Genomic DNA, 16,618 nt, shown 5'->3' with positions numbered 1-16,618 from the left:
GGAGGTTGGATTCCAGTGGGTGACACAGGGAGGTGACTGTGTCAGCCATGGGTTGGGAGGAAAAGGAGAATGAGAAGATGCCTGGGGTGGTGACTTGGTTTTCTCTGAGCACATAGGCTGGCCCTGCCCCTCCTGGGGGCAGCCTGTGCTTTTCGAATGGATTACTTTACACTGGCTCAGTGGTCAAGGGCATGGGTTTTGGGGACAGAACCAGATTTGAGACTTGGCTCCACCACTTCCTGCCGGGGTCAGCTTGGGCCAGTTACTTAACCTCTCTTTGTCTCTGTTCCCTTGTCTCCAAAATGGAGACAGAAATACCTACTTTATAAGACCATTGCAGGGATCTAAATTTAACAAGATAATGCATATAAAATGCTTAGCACATTGTCTGACATATAAATGTTAGATGATTGGGAGCCATTATTAACTTGACCATCCAAGGCATGCACACTCCAAAGCACACTCAATCCGTGCTGGTTAAAAGGATAAACTTAGAGCCTACAGAATGTGCGTGTGTACATTATCCTTTTCAAGATTAAAAAATGGAGGTAAGTTAATAAGTAGCTCTAAGTATCCACTTAGATAAGATTTAAACTTTACATAAAGCTGTATTTTGTTAAGACCAACATGCCTTTGGAAATGGTTAGGAACCCAAAGCCATGGCAAGTAGCTGGGTTGTGTGATCTTTTACACAGTGAATCGACCTGTGTGTTCCTTTTGCTCAGGGAATAACGTTTATGTGTATAGGTTGGCCCTTCTCAGTCTTTCCTCCCTTCTCTGAGGAGTAGGGCCCCCATGGGAGAGGCAGGAACACCTGTTCGTGCCTCCAGAGCTAGCCCACTGGGAGTGATTAGCACAGCCCTGTCCCATGGTGGAGCACCTTTGGAGGAGTTAGATTGCCCTTAAATTAAATAATTTCTGGGTACTTCTGCATGGCCTCTTGGTATTCGGTCCTGTTCTGCTGTCATTACTAAAGCCATCGCTGATGTCCTCTCTTTCTGACTACTGAGATGTGACGTAAAAAGCATTTCCCAGACACAGAAACCAGGCAACCCCAGCCGGGTTTCTGACTAGCACTGTGTTATTCACGCCTTTTATAACTGAGGGGAATGCCCTATTTATAGTGGGTGTGCTACAAGGCCTGTGTCAGCCTCAACAAGCTTCAGCTTAAAGAACCAGAGGTTTCCATCTAAGACTTGGTTTGTTGCTATTAACAGGTGCTTGTACTGTTTGGCAGAGCAGTGAATATTTTCCCTCTTTCCTACCTTCTGAATTTCTTCCGTGATCATAAAATCACACCGAAGATGATGTTCATCATGTGGTTTAGTGGTAAGTCTAATCTTGAATGAACAGTGGAGGGAAGATACCTCTTACAAAGGCACACACCATGCAGAGGGTACATGGGCTAGAGCCCTTTGAAAACAAATGTGTTTCACAAGCCAAAAATAATATAGGTTCCCAGGCTATCAGTGCTGCCAGGAGCTACTTGGGAGGCACCGGACAAATTGCATGTGCTGTTGCCTGTCAAGCTGTGTGGCCCTGGGAGGACACTGTTCTCTCAGTCTCGGTTCCTCATCTGTAGAATAATAGGACCTGCTTTACAGGGTTTCCTGGGAACAGCAAATGAGATCATGCAGGCAGAGCACTTAGCACAGGCCTGGCTCACACACAGGGAGGGTTTGGTCTACACGACCTGGTGTATTTATAAAATGTGAGTGTTGGGCTTGATACACACACACACACACACACACACACACACACACACACACACACACACGGTGCTTCATAGCCTGGACAGGACACCTCATTTGATCTGCTCAAGCCCCCTGTGAAGTGGGCCCCCTTCTCTGTGGCCTGCTTTCTCACACCCCAGAGCCTCACAGGATGAGTTGTTGCTCTCCAGGGCAGCTGTTAGGATGTGTGACTGCCCATGACCCTGGGCTGTCCCAGGTCCTCTGAGAACGGGGTCAGGATGCCGCTGCCTCTCCTCCTCCTTCCATCTGTCCTCTTACTCCCTTCACTGTCCCCCTAGGCTTGCGGGGTGCCATCCCCTATGCCCTGAGCCTGCACCTGGACCTGGAGCCCATGGAGAAGCGGCAGCTCATTGGCACCACCACCATCATCATCGTGCTCTTCACCATCCTGTTGCTGGGCGGCAGCACCATGCCCCTCATCCGCCTCATGGACATCGAGGACGCCAAGGCGCGTCGCCGGAGCAAGAAGGATGTCAACCTCAGCAAGACAGAGAAGATGGTTAGTGCTTGGTGGGCCCAGAGCAGGGCAGAGGGTTGGTCCCCACTGACTGCCAGGAAATGGGAAAATGAGAACAATTTGAGAATGCTCAGCACCTACACACACACACCCCATGTACATGCAGTTGCCCAACCTGACAAGGGGGTGAACTAAAGTTCTGAAGTGTGGCTCTTGGTGGTAGTTTATCTGCCAGCCTCGTGGCCTGGTACAGCCATGGAGGTCAGGGGGGTGGACCTGTATCAGACTCTCCCAGCAACACTCCTCCCCTGCCAGCAACCACCCACCCCATCAGGGCCCAGGACTGGAAGGTTTCAAAATCCTATCATTCCCCAATGTCTACTGAATGCCTCCTGTTGGGGCCTGAGTGGAGGAAGGTGCTTACAGTGGCTTTGAGGGTATGAGAGAGGTGTCTTCCACTGAGGCCAGACAAGGGCCTGATTGGGGCCGAGGTGCCCAGGGCCCAGCTGCAGTGAACCTGAGGCCCCCATACCACTGCCCACCTCTGTTCCTCCAAGCCACCCTCCTGCCTGGCAGCTGCTCCTGCCTGTGGGCCGCCCCTCCCAAGTCAGCTGTGGTCATGCCTTCCCTGCCCTGTGTCCTGCTCAGGCCCCATGTGCTGAGCCAGACTCTGACAGGAGCAAAGGCCGCCCTAGTCTCTCCTCCCACCTCTGTGCACCCACCATTCCCCCAAACGAATTTCCAGAAATGCATCTTTTTCTAGTTGCCTTATTCGAGGCCATCAGTCACTTGAATTAGTCTTGGATGGCACAGCAATCCTCAACCAGGAGACAGGGAAAGGGGATGTGCCCACTTCTCCCTCTGAAAGTCCAGGTCTGGGCAGATCTTGGCCTCTAGTCTCTGTGCTGCAGGAAAGGAACTTTCAGATGACCTCACACTGGGCTGCTCAACCTTCCTCCTCTCAGTGGTCTTTCTCCCCCACCCCGACTCACCAACTTTGTTGTTGTTTTTTAATCCTCACCCGAGGATATGTTTATTGATTTTAGGGAGGAAGGAAGAGAGGGGGGTGGGAGGGAGAGAGGGAGAGAGGGAGAGAGGGAAAGGGAGAGAGAGAGAGAGAGAGAGAGAGAGAGAGAGAGAGAGAGAGAGAGAGAGAGAGAGAGAGAGAGAGAGAGTCATCAATGTGAGAGAAACATCAATCGGTTGCCTCCCATACTTAACCTAACCTGGGATCAAACCCGCAACCTTTTTTGGTATATGGGACGATGCTCCAACCAACTGAGCCATCCAGCCAGGGCCAAACTTTGCTTTTAATAAAAGTTTTAGTGTAGGTTCTGAGACCTTTCAGTGGGGTCAGAATTGGTGAAGGGCTCCAGGGTCCAACAGGTCTGGGTGGGGCTAGAAAGAATTTGCATTTCTAACAGGTTGCCAGGTGCTGATCCTACAGCCACACTTGGTGAATCTACCACCCTGGGCTCTAGTAGAAGCAGGATGTTTGCTCAGAGGAAGCACATGCTGTTCAAGGAATGTCCTGTGGCACTGGCACTGTGCATGAGGCTCCTTAACTGTCTCAGGTCACCCAGACCAGCAGGAAGCAGAGGCTCTCATTATGCCCATGTTGCAGATGAGAGCACTGAGGCACACAGAGGCCAAATCACACAGCCAAGGTCACACAGACTCCAGAGTCTGCACTCTTCACTGCCAGTCTCCACCAATGGTCCCCAAGGTGGGGCTCCTGGACCAGCAGCAGCACTGGGGACTTGTTAGGAATACAGATTCTTGGGCCCCATCCCAGACTTCCTAAATCAGCTCTGCAAGTGGGCCCAGCATTTTGTGGATTCTCAAGCCCTTCAAACCTGCACCAGATGCCAGGGCTCCCCAGTGGAGGCCCAGTTAGCTGACTGTGGCTGGAAAGTAGCTCCTCTAGCAAAGTAGCAAACACTGTTCACAACCCGTGTGGTCGGCTCTGCAGAGGCCTGGAGCAGGGCTGAGTAGATCAGTGAACCTGAGACCTACTTGCCTTCCAGACCTGCTCTGTGCCATGTGTAGTCATTCTCTTCATTCCTCTCTGGTTCCCTCTGGGATTGTGTCTGTATGTCTCCTGTCTTCCCACTACCCTCCCCTACCCTCCCTGGCATTGATCTGCACATTAAAATCCAGAAGCTCACAAACCAAGCCCAGCCCCAGCCCAGAACTTCGGATGTATTCACAATTCTGATTTATTCCTGGGTATCCATCATGTTTTTACAAACCTCCCTACCTCCCTACAGGCTCCCAGGAAGCCCTTTGCTACCCACAGACACACTGCATTGATTAGAAAGTGCAGTTAGGGTTGGGGACACTGGTGGACAGGGGTGAAGGGGTGCTAGGCAGGCTGGGTGGTGTGGGGCTTCCAGGAAGATGTCAGCCCATCCACCGACCCTCAGCTGCCTTCCTTCCCCCTCAGGGCAACACAGTGGAGTCGGAGCACTTGTCGGAGCTCACCGAGGAGGAGTACGAAGCCCACTACATCCGGCGGCAGGACCTCAAAGGCTTCCTGTGGTTGGATGTCAAGTACCTGAACCCCTTCTTCACACGGCGGCTGACCCAGGAGGTGGGACACAGGCCAGGGCCACATGGCCAGGGGTCCCTTGCCTTCCTCCCTCAGAGGCCAAGAGTGGGGGACAGGGCAGGCCCACATGCTGTGTTGGGGAGAGGCAGCCAGGCTGCCTCCTCCCACTTGGCTCTCCTTCCCAGGATCCCATCTGCTGTTTTTCCTTTGCTACCGGATTTAGTGCTCGTTTAATAATAGACTTGCTAACACAGTTTGCTTTTCCTGGATGATAAGACTCGGGACTTTGATCAGCTACTGAATCTGAGCTGAGGAATTTCAGATGTGCCAGGGCCGCAGGCAATGTCCCAAGGCTCAAGCTCTTGTTCCATCCTTTCAGCACTGCCAGTCTCTGGGTGACAGGCAGTCTAATGGGGACCAGCTTGAACCTACTTTGCTGAACCAGTCATCCAGCCCCATGCAGGCCTTTGGGGTGTGGTTCTCCTGGCTGTAGCCCCCCTTTGTCTCTGAGCCCCATTTCCCTCCTCTGACAGTCACGATGCTATACGTAAGCTCTTAATACCAGCCAGGTGCCACACCAAATGGTGTTCACGATTGCTTCGGTTCATTCTCCCAACAACCCATGCAGCAGATGCAGCTGTTATCTCACTTGACAGCTGGGGAAGCTGAGGCCCAGAGAGGTAAGGTAGCCCCCTGAGGTCATGCAACCAGTGCAAGGCAAAGCTGGGAGTAGAGCCCGAGTGTGTCTGATTCCAGAGCCACTGTTCTTTAACATCATGCCATCCTGCCTCCTGCTCCTCCTGTTTCTGAGTGACACCTCCTGTTACCTCCACCCCCACAAAGAAGAACCCCAGCTCAGTTACTTAACACTTTGAAATTGCTTATGGCTCTGTACCCTGCCTCCTATCCCCTCCTCCCTTACACACACACACACACACACACACACACACACACACACACACACGAGGTACAAAGCAGCTCCTCTCCTTTCCTTGACCCTGACCCACTGGGTTGCTTGTATTCTGCCTCAGGACCTCCACCACGGGCGCATCCAGATGAAAACCCTCACCAACAAGTGGTACGAGGAGGTGCGCCAGGGCCCCTCTGGCTCTGAGGACGAGGAGCAGGAGCTGCTGTGACCGAGCAGGGCCTCCCCACGTCTCCGGGATGGACACCCAGCAAGGGCCCCTGAGGTGCGTGCATTTGGCAGCCTCTTCAGGAAGATGAAAGCAGGGTGAAGCCAAGGTGCTGCCTTCTTTACCCGGACCATCCAGGCCAGCTGGCTTCTGAAACATGTCATCTCCCACTCCTCACCCAGCCAGACCTCTGCTCACAGCGTCACTCCCAGCCTGCAGATTAGATGGAAACCTGTGCAGGTAAATGTTTCCTTTTGCTTCTGCAGCCAAGGCAAACAGTCATCTGTCCAGCCCAGGTGCCTGGGAGGAGAAATCCTGTTGTGGAAGCTGCTGTGACTGGGTGTCCTCGGGGGAACGCTGGTTAGCCATTCCCAGCTAACGCCATCATCATGACCCTAGGGACGGGCAGGGTGAGGAGCCAGCTGCCAGTTTCCTTATCATCATCAAGGTGCCTTGGGCCTCAGCATCAGCAGTTCTGACCTACGTGGCAGGCCCAGAAACCTTGAAAACCTCACACTCCCCTTTGTGATGTTGCTTGCACACCCTGAGAAAGAAAAACTGACCTTTTTCTTCTTTACCTCTGACTGGCACCTCGAAGGCTGTCTCCCTGGGTGACAGGCAGCCACTGCCTTCTCTGGAAATACTGTGAATGTTTACACTGGTAACCAGCACGTAGGCCCAGGCCTTTCTTTGGAGCCCCTTTGGAAGCCGCATCCCTGGTTTTGGGGTGAGTGAGCCTATTTTCTGGTGTCAGAGCGCCCTCTATAGGACAAATCTAGCGGTACAGTGCTTAATCAGGCCAGCAACTTCTGAATTTAAATTCATGCACTTGAACAAAGTGGTGAGAGCCTAGCAGTCACCTCCCTCACCTTGATTCCCTACTCAGTGTCCTTGTGTGTCCAGAGGCCCCTTTTCTTGGGCTCCATGGGGTCTGCCCACCGTTTACTTGCTGCCACCTTCACAGCTAATCAGCATTTCCTCTTCCCAAGTCTCTACTGTTTGGGGTCCCACTTGTCCTCCATGCCAGGGTCCCAGTTCGCCCAAGCATGGAGACGGGCCAGCGCCTGCCACCCCCTCCCCAGTGGCCTGCATTCACATGCATCCGATCCCCACCTAAAATCCCTAGCAGCCACTGGGACCCCAGGACCTGTTCCTCCCATTCTGTCACAGAGTGCTTATACTCTCTCTCATACACACCCACCCTGACTTCATGGGCCTGGCCCCGGGCCTCTGAGGGCAAGGAGCTGCCAATCATGTCCAGATGATGTGGAGTTAGTGACTCTCACATCCTCGCCTCACCTGCCCTAATTTAACAAGCCTCGTACCTGCTTGCCATTGCCCATCTATGGGCTGTTTTGGCATTCCCACGTGTGGCTCAGGGTCCCAGCTGGAGCTAGGACTTAGCACCCTCTGGTTGATTTAATGCATCATGTGCATGTGCTTGGTTCTCTGTGGGGACCCAGTGGGCCAGCATGGGCCCTGGCTGGCAGCAAATATGTGTCCATCTCTTCTGCCTCAGGCAGCATGACTCTGGATGTCAGGAAGGACTGACCTTGGGACCCTTCAGGACTCATGTCCAGCCCACAAGGCCAGGCCCCTTGCCTAATGCCTTCCCTTTCCCCAGAAGTGTAAGTTGTAAGGCCAGTCAGGCAGGAAGCACGCGGTGTCTTTTTATGCATGAAAAGTAAATTTGTACTTTATAGAGCTAAAATACGATCATCTTTGTTTTTGTAATTTCCCCCTTTAACCCAATAATTTGAGCCAAACAGGATTCTTTTACTCCACCTGATACTCCCACTGGAAGAGTAATATGTGCATAATTTTCTTATTTCCTTTTAGTGGAAAAGAAAGAGAAGAGGTCAAAGAGGGAGAGACCTTAGTCCACATGAGGTGGGGGGATAGGCAGGGATCATACTGTTCTCTCATTTCCCAACTCACAAGTAATTTACTTCCTGCCCTAAAACTCAGGGTCTGATCTCAGAGGTGGAAGTTGCATTGCAAACTCAATATCTTGCCAGGAACATAACATTTTTTTATAGAGTAAGCAATGAAAACAGGTTCTTTTCGATTCAGACTGCTTCTTGCCACCGGGTCCTGCCTGGCTCCCACTTTTAGCTGAGACCTGAAAATGACACTGTGGTAGAGAAGTATGTGGGGGACTTGGTGGAAGGTCCCCAAGGCTGGGCTATGGGGTATAGGGCACCTTTCCTGGCAGGTCCAGCGCTGGTCTGGATCTCCTGTGGGCCTCCTCTGTTCCTCAGCAGTCTGGCTGGCTGGCTGGTCATCTTTGGAACAGGCAGACGCCCATAGAGAGGCATTTTCTGGTGGGTTTTTCTAATGTATTTGCCTGAGAATAAAAAATTGCTTTTGTCTACTACCTTTAGCGTATCTAATAATTATATTATTTGGTGTAATAAATGCCTAGATTTTAAAAATCCAGCATAACATTGACTTCTTGCATATTTATTTTCTTTTAGGTCTAGGCCATGGACAGGAGAGCTATATATAGCATGTAGAGAAGGTAAACTTTAGAGTGAGGTAAAGGCTGTGAAGTCAGTGAGTGCCTTTGGGAAAGCTGGCCGTTTAGCCAGAAAATTCAGAAGACATGCCTGCCCTGTGGAGCTGGGGAAAGGAACTGGCTTTTCCTAGGTCTCCAGAGATCAAGCTTGGGCTGGCAGAAGGTGGCTCAGTTCCATAGTCTGATGCTCAGACACTCGGCATAGAGGCAAAACTGAGACCTCCCACCCCCAAGCCAGCCACCTCTTTTCACAGTGGGAATGTTGACCAAGCCCTGGTTGTTGTGAGGCCAAGGGGCAAGGCCTGACCCAGAATGTTGGCAGCCCCACTCCCCCAAGTCAGCCCAGACAGGCCGTGATTTGCCTGCAGATTCCTTTGTGTGAGTGGAATGCAGAAAGATTGGTGAGTGGGAATCCTTCTCTCCTTAAAACCCACATCAGATATGCCCATCAGCAAGACTTGGCCTATAAGGTCTCAGTTCCACATTCCCACAAGTTCCCACACATTTGGCAAAGTCCTCAGTGGGATAGCCACGGACAGGATCCCACTTCTGCTTTGGTGGGAGAGTCAGGGTGGGCAGGGTGGTGGCCAGCTTCTCAGCCAAGTCATGGCCATCAAGTTGCAGGCCTGGCTTGGGGTGGATCTGTTCTTAGAACTGATCCCTGATTCAAGTGTGAGAAGGAATCTCTCAGCAGCAATGCTCTGCCATTGACTAGAACTTTAAATGAAAAAAATAAAAAAAGAGATCCTTCCCCCATTCCCTTTAGAATGCAGGCACCTGTTTCTCCTGCTGGTTGTTAAGTGGAAAATCAAATCTGAAATGTTCCTGATATAGCAGCCAGAATCATTAAGAAGTTGTTCAACCAGGAGCCCAGTTCCCGAGGCCCCAGGCCATATGTTTTCAATGAAAACACCACCGTCAGAGTAAAGGCCTAAAGGGGAAAAGTAGCCACTCCCCCTTCCATTTAGGCTCCTGCCATTTCTCACACAAATGGAGTTAAGATTTTTTTAAAAAAATATATTTTATTGATTTTTTACAGAGAGGAAGAGAGAGGGATAGAGAGTTAGAAACATCGATCAGCTGCCTCCTGCACACCCCCTACTGGGGATGTGCCCGCAACCAAGGTACATGCCCTTGACCAGAATCGAACCCGGGACCCTTGAGTCCGCAGGCTGACGCTCTATCCACTGAGCCAAACCGGTTTCGGCTAAGATTTTTTTTTTAATCCTCACCCAAATATATGTTTTTCTTTAATCCTAGAGAAAGTGGAAGCGAGAGGGAGAGGGAGAGAATTAAACCTGAGACCTTTGGTGCACGGGACAACATTCCAACCAATGGAGCCGCACTGGCTAGGGCTGGAGTTGGATATTCAGGGACTTCACTGGCCATGTGTCAAAAGAAGAAAGACTTTCTAATTTCCTCTGATCCAGTTATCTCACTGGCCCATCCTGTTTTTCATCCTTTCCCACCCCAGCCAGCATTATCCCAGACGGAAAAAAACAACTTAGCCTTTCTTAACGGGAGTTGGTGTTCTCCCAGGTCACTCTGCAGGACCTGCCTGAAGTCAGGGTGAGAGCGAGCTGAGTGCTTGAGGGCGGTTGTGGGGATGATGGGGATATGCAGGTCACCTGTGGGCCTTCAGCCACATGGAAGAGCCTGTTAGCATATTCCTGGTGCTCACTTCCCACAGTCCCAGCCCTGCTCTAAGGAACGGGGCACAGCCAGGGAAGTCTCCTTACTTGCTGGACAGCTGTGAGGTTTCTGGTTTATCAAAGGCTTTAACGTTTTCTCCAAATACAGCTCCTGCAAAGCTTGATTTGTCCTCAAGGTGAATCAGAAGCATGTGGGGTTTTTGTTTTTATTTTGAAAGAAAGACTGATCTGTTGTTCCACCCATTCATGTATTCATTTGTTGACTCCTGTACGTGCCCTGACTAGGGATCAAATCCACAACCTGGGACGATGCTCCAACCAACTGAGCCACCCAGCCAGGGCAGAATCTTGTAATTTTTTTAAAGCAATTTTCTTTGTCAAAATGAAGGATTTATTTATTTTAAGGACAACTTGGAAGGTCAGGCTTATTCTTTTGCCGTCCCCCATGTAAGCTGTGAGGGGCATTTGTTAGGTCCTGGTTCCTGAGAAATGATTTGCTGCTCTTCTTAATGGGCTTCAGATTGTGGAGAGGAAGATGGGTCAGTGATGGGGGACCTGGGGACTTTAGCATCAGCCTGGTCCTGGGGACAGAAGGGACCAGCAGCCCTCTGCACACAGGCAGTTTTCAGATGATGCCCTGATGCAAATGGGGAAGAAAATAGGGCTTTGCTTACCAAAAAAAAAAAAAAAAAAGAGGGCCACAAAAATGTGGTTGGTTTACATTGTGGCAAAGTGAACTCTTACTTGCTGGTGGGAGGGCCAGCTGGTTCAATCTTTTTGGAGGACGATGTGGGGACACCTATCAAAAGCCTGGAAGTATCCCATGCTTTGACGCAGCAGTTTCAAATGGTTTGAAAAATTTTTTCAAAAAAAGGATAATATTTCATGACATGAAATTTATATGAAATTCAAATTTCAATGTCCATAAATAAAGTTTTGAATTTTTTAAAACTTGTTTTCTCTAATTATTTAAGTACCTACTTTTTTTTCCCTCTTAGTTCACAAAGCTGAAAATATTCACTATCTGGTCATTTACAAAAGTTTACCTACCCCTGGCCTACCCTAGAGAAATTCTTTTTCTCTTTATTTTTTGTTGTTGCTAATTCTCACCCTAGGATATTTTTCCTTTGATTCTTAGAGAGAGTGGAAGGGAGGGGGAGACAAAGCGACAGAAGCATAGATGTGAGAGAGACACATTGATTGGTTGCCTCCAATATGCGCCCTGACCGGGGCAGAGATCAAGCCTGCAACCAAGGTACATGCCCTTGACTGGAATCGAACCCAGGACACTTAAGTCTGTAGGACAACACTCTATCCACTGAGCCAAACCAGCCAGCACTTTTTTTTTCATTATTGACTACAGGCCTGGTGCATGGATTCGTGCACCGGTGGGGTCCCTCGGCCTGGTCTGCACCCTCTCGCAATCTGGGACCCCTCGGGGAATGTCAGATAGCCAGTTTTGGCCCCATCCCCGCAGGCCCGATCCAGACAGGAGGGAGCCCAATCCTGTGTGTTGAGCGTCTGTCCCTGGTGGTCAGTGCACGTCATAGCAACTGGTTGACCGGTCGTTCAGTCACCAAGGCTTTTATATATAGAGATTTTAGAGAAAGAGGAAGGGAGAGGGAGACAGAGGAAGGGAGATGTGAGAGAGAAGCATCGATTGGTTGACTCCCATATGCAACCCGATCAGGGAATGAACCCACAACCTGGGTATGTGCCCTGACTGGAGATTGAACCTGCAGCCTTTTCATGTACAGGATGATGCTCCAATCAGCTGAGCCACACTGGCCAGGCCTCTTACCTATTCATGCATTAGGAGACACCTACAAGAATATCTGTAATAGCAAGATGTTGTACACAAGCTAAATGATTGTCACTAGGAGAATGGATAAACTGTGACACAGTAATGTAGTGGGATACTATACAGCAGTTAAGAATGGATGGACAAATGTACAAAACCAGAATGAATATATTAACAGATAAATCTCAGACTCAATCTGCAGCTCAAAGCAAGCTGCGGAAGAATGCAGGATAGGAAGTACATACAAAACCATGCAGAACAACACTGTGGAACAGTGGTGCTCAGGGATGCGGACAACTTAGCAGAAGTGTGAAGAAAGGCTGGAAAGGTCAACATCAGGACCCTGGGCCCTCTAGGGTGCAGGGGGGGAGGGGCAGGCGGGGAGTGAGGAACTGCATTTAAAACACATTTCACCCACCCTGGCTTCACCTGTGTCCCTGATTTTTCATTTCCTAATAGAGCAGTGAGCAACCAATTCAGCATATGTGCAAACTTGCAAATGCTCCTCATGCTGTCTGACTTCAGTACTTTGCCCCAGCTCTGGGAATAACAGACACTCCAAGGGCCATCCCAGGCCCATGATGCCCTCACATCAATCAGGATTAGCTTTAATCCTTGGTGACAAAATCAAAATTAGTAGTGGCTTCCCTGGAGTCTTTGAGAACCAGGATTCTTAGCGTGGGGAGAAAAAGACATATGAGGTTAAGTGAAAACTCTGTGGTCCTGAATTCTAATTTAAAGTATAAATATGGTCTTGTATGTTGTTGTTTTTAAATTGTCAACCTATTCCTACCTCTGCCCATTGAAACCACCTAGAAACAGTGACCAACCCAGTGGCATTCAGCCCCCTGAGTGCTCAGAATATGGTCTCCAAATGTCATTGCACAGTGAAAGGACTCGGGGCTCTTTGGAGAAACATCTGATTCCAGGACTTGGGCAGGACATGTACAAGATGAACCTGAAGCACCCTCTCATACCAGATAGGAAGCAATCAGAGATTTCAGGGTCATCTCAGGATGCCGGAGCCAGCTTGAGGAGGTTCCTACTGGCTAAAGATGGGAATTTGAGCCCTAGCCAGTTTGGCTCAGTGGACTAAAGAGTCACGCGTTTGTTTCCATTCAAGGGCACATACCAATCAATGTGTCTCACATTGAAGTTCCTCTCTGTCTCTCCCCCTCCCTTCCATTCTTTCTAAAAATTAATGGAAAAATATCCCCAGGTAAGAATTAACAAAAAAAAGGGGGGGGGGGATGGAAATTTGAGTATCAATAACAATAATAATGTACTGAAACACAAAATATCCTGAAATCAATGAGTTCATAATAATTAAAAATTAGTCACTCCTGGTGGATTCAAAGGCATCAACTCATTATTCTAAGTAGAACTAAAAAGAAAGAATTAAGCATTTGTCCTGCCTTTTCTATACCACTGGTAGTCAAACAGTAAATGAGGGAAGATTCCTTAACTTAAAAAATAAATTTTAAAAAATAGTACAGAAAGGTCCCATGACCCCTGCACTCAGTTTCCCCCAGTACAATATCACAATCAGGAACTTGCCATTGGTACAATCCATAGACCTTGTTCAAACTACACCAGTTTTACATGTACTCCTGTGTGTATATGTGTTTAGTTCTATGCAATTTTATCACATGTGTAGATTCACATCAACACAGGGAAGTTTCTTTTTATAGTATTCTAGTTGCCAAAGAAGGAACACCAGAAATGGAATATCCCCATTTTGCAACGTCCAATAAAATCATGGGTCTAAGCTGTTAATATCCCAAAGGGAGAGAATAGGGCAACATGTGCCTCCTGATGAAATAAACAGCATCTATGAAGTATTCTTACCAAACGGTTCAAACCCAAATCTGAGCATGCTCAAAGTCAACTACCATGTGATATACCACATTAACAGAATAAAGAACAAAGTGATACAGAAAAACATCTGACAAAATTTAATACACTTTCATGATAAAAATACTCAACAAACTAGAAATAGAAATTACCTCAACATAATAAAGGCTATATGTGAAAATGTATGTGCCACAGCTAACATCATACTCAATGATGAAAGACTGAAAGCTTTTTTTAAAAAAATATATTTTATTGATTTTTTACAGAGAGGAAGGGAGAGGGATAGAGAGTTAGAAACATCGATGAGAGAGAAACATCGATCAGCTGCCTCCTGCACACCCCCTACTGGGGTTGTGCCCGCAACCAAGGTACATGCCCTTGACCGGAATCGAACCTGGGACCTTCCAGTCCGCAGGCCGACGCTCTATCTACTGAGCCAAACCGGTTTCAGCAAAGACTGAAAGCATTTAAGATCAGGAACAAGGTGAGATGCCACAGAGCAATTAGGCAAGAAAGAGAAATAAAAGTCATCCAAATTGGAAAGTAAAATTATATCTATTCTCAAATGACATTATTTTATATGTAAAAAATCCTAAAGATTCTAAAAAAAAATTAATTAATTCAGCCAAGTTGCAGGATTAAAAATCAACACACAAATATCAGTTGCTTTCTACACATGAACAATTGGGTAATCTGAAAAAAAATTACAAAAACAATTCTCTGCTGCGCAGGCAGCCTCACCCAGATATCCCAGTTCCTGCCCCACTATGAGAGTCCTCCAGTTTCCTATCCCTCCACCTGCCTCAGCCTCAATTAGGGGCTTTCTAAAGTCAGCTAGCTGAAGGCCACAGAGAGTCCTAAACTGGAGATTCTCCAGAAACGGGGGCTTCTCAGAAACCAGGCTAGCCCCTGTGATTAAATTTTCGTTTCTCTTCCATTCTTGGCACAGGTCCAGGCTCACCTGGCCCCACCCATTCATGACTTCTCAGTTAAACTAGAGATGCCAATTTCCACTTGCTTTTTCTTAATAAAAAAAAGGGGGGGGGTTATTTCTTTTAGAGAGAGAGGGAGGGGGAAATATAGAAACACTGATGAGAATCATGGATTGGGTGCCTTCTACACGCCCCCTACTGGGGATCAAGCCCACAACCCAGGCATGTGCCCTGACAGGGATCAAACCAGCAACCTCTTAGTTTATGGGTTGATGCTCAACCATTGACCCACACTGGCCGGGCCATTTACTTTTTTACTTACATCAGTTGGGACTGCCCAATGAGCCTGGCTAAAAGCAGAGCCATGTGGCTGGGGAAGCACTTGAGATTTAGCTATGGCTACCAGTTTGGGTCCTGGTGCTGGGCTTGGCCAGAGCAGGCCCTGTCCCTACTTCCTAGCTCACCATAACCAGGAGGGGTTCCAATCTGTGTTACCGTGGGAACTGGAAGCCTTCAAGAAAGCCAATGAAAGCTTGGAAGATTTGCTCTTACTGAATGACTGGAGCTGCATCTCTCGTCTCTTCCCCAGAACCAAAGTCCTGAGGGCAGCTGCAGATGTGGGAGCACCCTCTGGCCCTGGGAGCTAAACTTACTGTGGAAGGTCCTTGGGCTGACTTGTCCCTGGGGGGTGTCCTGGATCAACCTCTTCACAGGTTATGCCACAGCCACTCTTGAGCTCCAGGTTTGTTTCTCGGCTCAGCCTACAGCAGGACCCAACCCCTGGGACGACCTCTGCTACTGACTTTGTCGCCAGAAGGTCCCGAAGAAGGAGTCCCAAGACTGCCTTGAGGCCTCTGTCACCTTCAACCTCTTCTGCCTCCTCACATGGCACCTGAAATGTGTTGCCAGTGAAGACCTTCCCACCTGACTCTGGGGGGTGAGGGCATATATGGGAGTGGGGTGGGGGGGGCAATGGCAAGATATGTACACATATAATACCTTAATAAAAAATTGGAAAGAAAAAAAAAAAGACCTTCCCACCTGAGAACCTGGACCCACCCCCAGCCCGTCCAGGGCCCAGACCTTATTTATGCAGTAAGTCCCACCCAGGCCTTAAGTTGTTTCCTCTCACCCCTTATTTATGAAGCATCAGCCCTGACTCATAAGAAATGTTTATTTTTCTACTGTTGTAATCAGTAAGGGATTGGAAAGAAAGAAGAGCCAACTACCAATTTTCAGGAAATTGAGAGAACATAGGAACAGCAGGGGCTACAATAAGCAAAATGTAGACTCTGGCAAACTCTAAAGGACATTCTGGTTTCTTCAACAAATACATTTCAAGGCAAAGAGAAAGACGGGGCCCCTATACACTATAGGGACATTTTATAGAATAAATGTGATTTAAAGAGCGATCCACCAGTCCTAGCTGGTTTGGCTCAGTGGATAGAGCTGCAGACTGAAGGGTCCCGGGTTTGGTTCTGGTCAAGGGCACATGCCCGGCTTGTGGGCTCAATCCCCAGTGGGGGGCATGCAGGAGGCAGCCAATCAATGATTCTCATCATTGATGTTTCTACCTCTCTCCCTCTCCCTTCCAATCTGAAATCAACAACAAAAAAATTTAAATAAAAAGCTATCCACCAATTGCAATGTAGAGACCTTATTTGGACCTGATACAAACTTTTTTTTTTTTAACTAGAGGCCCGGTGCACAAAATTCGTGCCCTCGGAGGAGGGTCCCTCAGCTTGGCCTGTGCCCTCTTGCAGTCTGGGAGCCCTTGGGGATATCCGCCTGCCGGCTTAGGCCCGATCCCCACAGGGAGCGGGCCTAAGCCAGCAGGCGGACATCCTCTCGCAGTCCGGGATCCCTCGCTCCTTACCACCCACCTGCTTGTTGCTCACCACTCAGCTCACTGCTCCTTAGCACTGCCTTGGAGGCGGGAGAGGCTCCCTCCACTGCCACTGCG

At 49.0% G+C, this 16,618-nt stretch overlaps 1 protein-coding gene across 3 annotated transcripts in view; it reads left to right on the top strand.

Moving 5' to 3' along the window:
* The window catches only part of SLC9A8 (solute carrier family 9 member A8), a 70,151-nt gene extending 58,417 nt beyond the window's left edge, over positions 1–11,734 (top strand). The window contains exons 13-16 of one of the 3 annotated variants that reach the window (XM_079783896.1): positions 1,218–1,329; positions 2,033–2,253; positions 4,658–4,804; positions 5,794–11,731. In XM_079783896.1, coding sequence (XP_079640022.1) covers positions 1,218–1,329; positions 2,033–2,253; positions 4,658–4,804; positions 5,794–5,901 — 588 coding nt within the window. In that variant the 3' untranslated portion in view covers positions 5,902–11,731. Of the gene's footprint in view, positions 1–1,217; positions 1,330–2,032; positions 2,254–4,657; positions 4,805–5,793 lie in introns of all 3 variants that reach the window. The other 2 variants (XM_079783894.1, XM_079783895.1) reach the window with 2 other exon arrangements.
* Positions 11,735–16,618: the final 4,884 nt, after the last annotated feature.

The sequence above is a fragment of the Cnephaeus nilssonii genome (genome assembly GCF_951640355.1).
Source record: "Cnephaeus nilssonii genome assembly, chromosome: 11".
Classification (NCBI taxonomy): Eukaryota; Metazoa; Chordata; class Mammalia; order Chiroptera; family Vespertilionidae; genus Cnephaeus; species Cnephaeus nilssonii.
This window is presented reverse-complemented; position numbering and strand designations above follow the sequence as displayed.